The 8445-nt window shown below is 31.2% G+C and overlaps 1 protein-coding gene across 1 annotated transcript; it reads right to left on the bottom strand.

The window, feature by feature from the left end:
- Nucleotides 1–3892: 3892 nt before the first annotated feature.
- On the bottom strand, nt 3893–7684 carry LOC107460289 (uncharacterized). Its single transcript, XM_016078644.3, has 6 exons — nt 7493–7684; nt 7374–7405; nt 5826–6014; nt 4954–5001; nt 4284–4348; nt 3893–4207 (listed from the first exon to the last, which is right to left on the bottom strand). Exons 1-6 carry the CDS (start codon nt 7576–7578, stop codon nt 4103–4105), a joined length of 525 nt encoding a protein of 174 aa, XP_015934130.1. The 5' UTR covers nt 7579–7684; the 3' UTR covers nt 3893–4102.
- Nucleotides 7685–8445: the final 761 nt, after the last annotated feature.

Here is an 8445-nt window from a genome sequence, read left to right as displayed (position 1 = left end):
TAATAGAGATATTTTTTGAATTAGTATAATTATGAATTATTCATTAAATGCTAAGTATAATATTGTTATATAATTATAATTAAGATAATTTTCTGAAATAAATTTAAAAGAGATTAGTATAATTATAATAAAGAGATTATCTTAAATGAATATAATTATGTATCATTCATTACATACTAATTATAATATAATTATATCAATTAAAGATAATTTTTAAAAATAAATTTAAAAGAGTGAAATAGTGCAATCATTTTGGAAGGAAAATGGGTTCACGATAAAGTGACACCCCACTTTCATTAGTTGGGGGAAAACCTAATTTTAGTATATTAAAAAATAGAAATAGATTGGTATATAAATTATAATAAATTATATAACATTTAAAAAGAAAATAAAATGAATAAGAAGAAAATAAAAATAAATAGAATAGATAGAAGACTACAATAAAATAAATTGAATGTAAGAGTTTTTTTTGGTACATTTCATATCAATCCGTTTCAATAATAATAATAATAAATAAAAATACGTCAACTTGACATCTAAGAAAAAAAGATGAGATAAAATCATAATACAGTTCTAAAGTAAAAGCTTAAATTAGAACATAATATCATTACACAATACATATTAAAAGTAATTTCACATTACAATATACTACAAACAGATAAATGACTTAAATTTAAATACGAAACATTTTTTATTTATGCATACATGATAACACCATAGTCTATAAATACTTTATAGATAACATATCTTATATAGCTCCGAATGATGAGCACAAAAGTTGGAGAGTGTGGTAGTTTGTGTCCACGATAGTTGCTTCTTGCAACGACGCCTCATAGGAAGAAAAAAATTGTCGTAAAAGCTATCAAATGAAAGAGTAATTGGTAAACGAATGATCTTTTCTTCTAGCATACATGATCTTTTATAGTGGTAAAATAAAAATGGAAGGAATTAAATTTTATATTTTTATATTAGGAATAGAATTTGATATTTATCCTAATAAAATTATTATTATTATCAATATAAATGGGTCAACAACTTGCCACTAATAAAATCATTGGATAATGAATAAGAATTAGAAGGATATGAATATAATTAAAATGAATATAATTAAAATTTCTGATTAATAATTGATAAGTAGTTTAATGATGCATTAAATATTGATTTTATATAATTAAAATAAAGATATTTTCTTAAATTAGTATAATTATGTATTATTCATTAAATGCATTCATTTTGGAGGGAAAATGGGTTCACGAGAAAGTGACACCTCACTTTCATTGATTAGGGGAAAACCCAGTTTTAGTATATTAAGTAGATAGTCTCTGAGATTAACATTGTGTACTAAAATTATTCATGAGATTTTAATTGCATTAATTATATTTTTAAGATTGACAAAAATTTACCATGTTAGTTCCTTACTTATCTTTCATTAACGAGGTGATGACATGACTTGATAACATGGACTATTAATGACATGTGTCATTCTATAGTTTGGCCACGTGTAATAGTATGATGCTGTGGTGATCAGTGAAACGTGGCATGTTGATGTGGATAGTTGTACTACGTGTCATAATGTTATTCGATCACGTGTCGCAACAGTATTAGTCTATGTGTCGTCCATTATGTCATCATTATAGATGCACTAAATTAGTCTCTCATTTCGAATTAAGTAGCTCATTTTAATCCCTATTGAATATTGTGCACCAAACTAATCCCTTCACAAGTTTTTTCTCATTTTTTTTAATTTTAAATTTTTAATATCGTAGATGCACTAATTTCAATTCTATTTTTTTCATAAATCGTTTAAATAAAAAATTTTAAAATTTTTTTCTATAATAATTTAACATTAGTAAATTTTGTAATATATAAGTATGTTATTATAAAAAAAATTATATGATTGATTAGACACATCTTTTCATAAAAAATGTGTTTTTTTATAAATATGTTATCATAAAAGAAGAATTATATGATTGATTAGACACATTTTCATAAAAAAAAACATGTGTTTTTAACAAGAAATCGATAATTAAAATAAACATTTTTTTATTCTTGTGAAATACACGTTTCCATTGTGTGTAAATGGGTTAGACTAAAGGCACTTCAAGCACCCTCACTACCATCTCCGACCTCTTCAGTCTAGATGAAAGTGGTCGGAAATGGTAGTGAGAGCGCTTGAAATGCATTCACGTCAATTCTAAGACGACAGTTAGGGGTATTCGCAAGAGAAAACATATTTTATAAAATCACTTGTATTTGAATAATATGTGAAAAAATAGAATTGAAATTGATACATTTAATGATATTGAGAATTTTAAATTTATAGAAAAAAAGGAGAAAAAACTAGTGAAAATACTAATTTGGTGCACGACATTCAATTTCAGAGACTAAAATGAGTCGTTTAATGCAAAATGAGCGAGTAATTTAGTGCATCTAGAATAATGACATAATGGACGACGCGTAGATGAATATTGTTGCGACACGTAGCCAAATAGCATTGTGACACATGACACAACCTTCCACATCAGCATGCCACGTGTCACTGGTCACCACATCATCATACAATTACACGTGGCCAAATTATGAAGTGACACGTGTCACAAACAGCACACGTCATCAAGTCATGTCATCACGTCGTTAATGGAAATTAGGTCAGGACTAACATAGTACACTTTTGTTAATCTCAGTGACGTAATTGGTGCAATTGATATCTCATGGAGGATTTTAGTGCACGACGCCGATTTCAGAAAATATTTTTTTAATAAAAAAATGTTTTTATAACTTTAAGGTCAGATACCTAATTACAAATTTAAAATTGGTGTAGAGACCTAACCAAAAATCCTTGAAAGTGGTAAAAACCTAATTGTAAAGGATTAATCTCTACATACAAGTGTTTTGTGCTTACAAGCTTTACAAGCTTGAAGAAAATGAAACCCACTAAACGCGTTGCTTATGTTACGTGCCTCTTTAACAGACTTTTAAATCAATTCAAATAAATTAACGCGTAAATATATAAATTGCATTTTTCAAAAGATTTCGTTTCTTTTTTCGATTTTCTTGCCAAATTTGTTGAATCTCCTTCGTGCGGTCTCTCTTTGCCTTTTCATTCGTTGTTTTACCTGCGTTTATCACTGGTTTCTTCTTCGTACGTACATTTTCTCTCTCTATATTCTTGCTTTGTTTTTTTTTCAATTTCATGTTTTTTGAAATCAAGTTTTGAAATCGTTTTGAAGATAATAGAACTTCAGAAATACACCCAAACGATTATAGAAATGATTATATAAATACACCCAAACGATTACAGAAATACACCCAAAATTAAGAAATACACCCAAAACATGGGGGAAACAGTATATTTCTTTTTGAAATCTTTTAATGTTTTGTTGGTTAAGGATGAGGCACATGGCAGAAACAATCTAAAAAAAACCTAGAAGAACAGTAAAATAGTATCTTGAATAATGTTTCTTCGTTTTTTTTTTTGTGATTTTTTTATGGAGATTTGTATCTTCTCTTCTTGATTTCTTCTACTCTTCGCGAGGAGTTGAAATATTTCTGCAAAATCGTAGTTTGTTTCGAACGTCGCTTGAATCTTGACGGTTTGCGTTTTGATTAAGGAAGAAGAGGAAGAGTGCGGCATCATGAACGTGTTGTAGAAGGGTGATTAAGGCGTGCGTTGGATGCTCGATTCTAAAGGAGTGGTGCGCGTGTTTTTTTTTTTGGATTTGGACTAACTTGTTTAACTTGTAAGTCAAAAAGACTTGTATGTGTGACAGACGTGAATTGTAAATTTGAGAAAACCTCTAGACTTGGGGAATAATTTAATTCATATTATATTGAAGTTGAACTTCTCTGTTGCTTATGTTATACAGCGAAAAGTCAAAAACGACGGAACTCATTCTTCGAAGGCATAGTAAATATGAATCCTGAATGGAATTTACAGAGTGGCGCATAGATTCTTATATCATCCAGCTACATATACCGCGAAACATGTAAACAGTTTGGTAATTCACATGTTATCGTCACAGTCACAAACAAGATATACCTGAGCCGCCAAGTGCTCTTAAGGGATCCAGTCTACTACTTATTAAATGATCCAAGTCAGCCATCACGGGCTGAAACCAGGATTAGGATTTGCACGATGCATTTGGCGGCGAAGTTCTCCCAGGAAGTCCAGCTGTGAACCAAAAGATGAAGGACCTGGGGACATAATCTGAAAGGAAATATACCAAGATATCAATTGATGACTGGACGGACGGATCGATGGATGAGATTAGTACAAAGCTTACCTGATGAGGGAGTCTGAACTGAGTCCACACTGACGATGTAGCACCCGAATACATTTCTGGCTTTTCTGATATATCAAAGTTGGAAGAAATGAAAATTAGAAAGCAACATCACATGGCCATACTACTTGGTTTGTATACAGAAGTAGAACATAAACTGATTATCACTTGATCTTACCGAGGAATTGTCCAGATTATAGATGCTCACAAAAGCGACAAAAATGCATAAACAAAATATGGAAATATAGAAAACCAAAAGAAAGAGATAACACCTAGAGGCTGCTTAAAGAGGAATTCTTCAATTAAATAATAATGAATATCCATCACTTAATGAATCCTCAGCATGAACTACACCTTGTTATTGGCATGCTGTATTTCTCCTAACAAGGGTAGCCAATACAACACATACGACTATGCGATTTTTGGGGCAATAAATACATTAAACTCACAAGACACTGCCTGCCAAATTTGCTAAAAAGAATCGGTCTATTACAGTAGTTAGTCCAAGTCATTTCATAATTTCGCTTATGATTGAGTTCAATTCATGCAAAACTTATGATTGCAAGACTGGGATTTACTCAACTAGTTTGAGTTCCATATCATCAAATATTAGAAACAGTAGAAAACATTCATAAAAGGAAAAGCTTGTCAGCATTGAAGGTTGCCAACTCACCAGATGAATCTTTGGCATTATTGTATGACTGTATTGCAGCTGACCAACCTGGAAAAAATTACAGCCAACGGATAACAAGTACTGTTAACCAAGGATATGGACATAGTGTACTCATAAAACTAAATGAACAAATCTTGCCTATTCGAAACCTCACCACCACCAAACATTTCTTTCCTCCTCCCTTTCCCTTTGTAATCCAATAAATTTATATTACGTATCATGGACAAATGAATCATAGAACTTTTAATGTCAAGAAGAAGAAGAAAGATATGCAAATGGGCCCATGTATGCATAAACCATAGGGTTGACAGCTTAAATCAAAGTATATATTCAATATCCACAAAGCAATTTCTAGATTTCTTTGCCTATGCAGTTGTTAAGTGAAAACCATAAACCATCTTGAAGGAACTAACTCAATGGGATGGCAATAGCATTTCCAAAATCCACAAGAATGAATGAGCAAAAATATTAGATAAAACTTGAAATCGATAATTGAGTTGTCTCTGTGTGACTTCAAGACATGAGTTCAAGCAGTGGAATCAACCACTGATACTGATAAAATTATCAGGTTTGGCTTCCTACATCACACCTTTTGGGTGATGCCCTTATCCGAACCCTGCATTAACGTGGGATGCTTGTTCACAGGGCTCTCTTTTTTACATCAACAATTTCAAAGAAACCAATGTGATTGATATATCCCTTTAAATCCGAGTATCTCAAAGCAATGTATGCCAATTGAAGCTGAATGTCATTTCTTAAAGGATTATTCTAATAACCTAAGGAATATAGAAAGCACAACATTAAACGAATATGCAATTAATCAACACACACAAGTCCACAGGAAAAGTACTGAGAACAAGATGTAAACATACGATCGTTAAGAAGCTGGGAAGCAGCACTGCAGCTACACCCTTCTAGAGCTATGAATCTTGAATAATGATTCTCATTAACAAGACTGTAGCCACCAATATCTCCCTGATCTGGAACATGAGCATTTCTTGGCAAAGCATTTTGATTCTTTTCTGAATCATTTCCTGCACTGTTTCCTCGATCAAGCCGATCTAACAGGAGCCAATCAACATCTATAAATTAGAAAGAAACCAAACAAAACCAGAACTGGAAGCAAATACATTGTGAGGTCTGCATTTCTCAGAAAATAAAAATGAATTACATACACTGAAGACTGTAACTAACGCTAGTAATTCTCCTTGTTAAGACTTTTGTTCTTTACACCACTAAAAGTAAGTACCTTAATGAAGGAATTTCAAAGGAAACCACAGCTACTAGAAAGGGAAGCATTTGTCACTGACATATAATGCCTAGGTCAATTTCTTCCTCTATAATCCAAATAAATTTGATCTTTCAATTTTATCAAATGCACAGAACTTTCTATGGTACAAAGCATTAAATATTCACCAGAAGTTGTGGTTTATTTCTGGTTTGATTATACACGAATTCTTTGAAAACCTAAAAATTCTAACTTTAAGACCTAAAGGTATTGTTTACAGCAGCCACTGGTTTCCCATTGATATTTTGTACTAACTGCAAATTGACCATCCCTCAATATGACTTCATTAACACAATTTTACAAGCCTGAATACAACAACAAAACCCGAATTATAGACCTCCTTTTCTCGAATATCAGAGACATCAAACTCATTTGACAGGTAGAATCTATATTCATCCCCAACTATTTAATCAGGATGGTTAATTGTAGAAATATTTCTTTAGGAAAGGTCAAGAGGTCAAGTAGCTAAAGTAGCAACTGACTTTTTCTTTCTTTTCTTTTCGTTTGCGGTACTGAGAAATCAAGCAAAAGAACAGTTGGTGAAATTTGACAACAAAAACTCCAGTTTCACGTTGAAAATATATGTATCTACAATAAAAACACTCTTTTTTATGTTTCATTTCTTGTGTACTCTGGAATGAAGCCGAACATAATTTACAAATGGAAAAGAAAGATCATAAAATATCATGTTAAGAAATTCTAAAATGCTACAAGGGAATCACTTGGCACAAAAATGATAATTCTGGTGAGATTTTGTTACTGGTTAAACTCAGTCTCTGGGCCGTGACTTTGTCCTGATTTTGCTTCCGTAACTTGTTTCATGGATATATAACCAGTAAGTTTTTTTTTCTTTTTTTTGTATAAAAAAGAGATGCGTGTCTGAAGAAAAAAAAAGGAAAAGGGAGTCCTTTTATGGTGTTGATGGAGATGATGGTCCATGGAAAGCAGGGCAAATGAGAGGGAAGGAACTATGATCTGGATTCAGGAGGTAAAATGGGAAGAATTAAGGTATGTGCATAATTAGAATGAAGGGGCTATCTAGGCTACAATTTCGATGAGATGAGCTGGTTTAGGAGGAATTCAAATGACATAAATAAAAGCAATGAAGAATGGGGAGAAGGAGTGAACTAACCAGAAGACTTGCGCCTGTTGGCAGAACGGTTCCTGAAAGAAGAATGAGTAGAAATGAGATGGGAAAAGAAAAGGGAAACGGAAGAGGATTCGGATTCGGATTCAGATAATCAATAACACCTTTGATTAGGAGGAGCGTAGCGCTTGACCACAGTGCCCGATTCCGCTGCTTGGGGTAATATCGCTGCCTGAGCGTTGTCCAGCATCTCTCCCTCTTTCTCCAACCACTCTCTCCTTTAGAGGGTTGGAGCAACAATGATTCAATGAATAACCCAACTCAGATTTGATTGAGAGAGCGAGCCAAGATCTTCCATTGACCTGTCTAATATATCTCTCAATTACTAGTAACTAGTCACTATTCACTAATTACTATAATATAACCAAGGGCTCTTAAGACTTAGTGCTTGTTTGTAAGCTATTATTTTGATAAAATAAGATTTTTTTAATAAAAAATATATTTTTTTTAATTTTTAGTATATTTGGCAAATTTTTAATAGTAAAAATAATAAAAAAATTAGAAAAATATCTTTTTTTAAAAAGTTGTAATTTATATTTTTTTTTAAAGATTTATTTCTTAAAAAAAGATATTTTTTATATAATAAATAAACAAAAAAGTATTTTTATATTGTTATACCCAAACATAATTGATAAATAAAAAGATCTTTTGTATGAGATATCTAAACATAAAATTACTTTTACTTTTTCATAAGATTTTTTAGAAAAAGATAATTCAAGAAAAGATATTTTCTTAAAAACTCACTCAAACAAGCCCTTAATTTTTTAAAAATATCTTTTTTTAAATCATATTTTTAAAATATTTTTTATACAAATAAAAATAATTTTATATTTAAATATTTCATATAAATTTTTTTTATTTATAAATTATATTTGAATAAAATAAAATAAAAATATTTTTTTATTTATTATGTAAAAATATATTTTGTGCTTAAGAACCCTGGACACCTCTAATTGGGGACTCTAGCAAAGCTAAGTCACAACCGGAAAAGGTTCACCCAGTTATGTGTCTGTGGCATTTGTGTATCCGGTGGTAATACTGGAAAACAAAGTGCTTA

This window comes from Arachis duranensis, chromosome 8 (assembly GCF_000817695.3).
Source record: "Arachis duranensis cultivar V14167 chromosome 8, aradu.V14167.gnm2.J7QH, whole genome shotgun sequence".
In the NCBI taxonomy this organism is placed as follows: Eukaryota; Viridiplantae; Streptophyta; class Magnoliopsida; order Fabales; family Fabaceae; genus Arachis; species Arachis duranensis.
This window is presented reverse-complemented; position numbering and strand designations above follow the sequence as displayed.

What these genes read in the sequence shown, in the direction of transcription:
- LOC107460289 (XM_016078644.3), bottom strand. Translation starts at nt 7,578, where the DNA reads ATGCTGGACAACGCTCAGGCAGCGATATTACCCCAAGCAGCGGAATCG. An exon ending in TTCCCAGCTTCTTAACGATC is followed by an intron (nt 5,002 to 5,825) that starts GTATGTTTACAT and finishes AATTTTTTCCAG; the next exon opens with GTTGGTCAGCTGCAATACAG. An exon ending in AGTTCAGACTCCCTCATCAG is followed by an intron (nt 4,208 to 4,283) that starts GTAAGCTTTGTA and finishes ATTTCCTTTCAG; the next exon opens with ATTATGTCCCCAGGTCCTTC.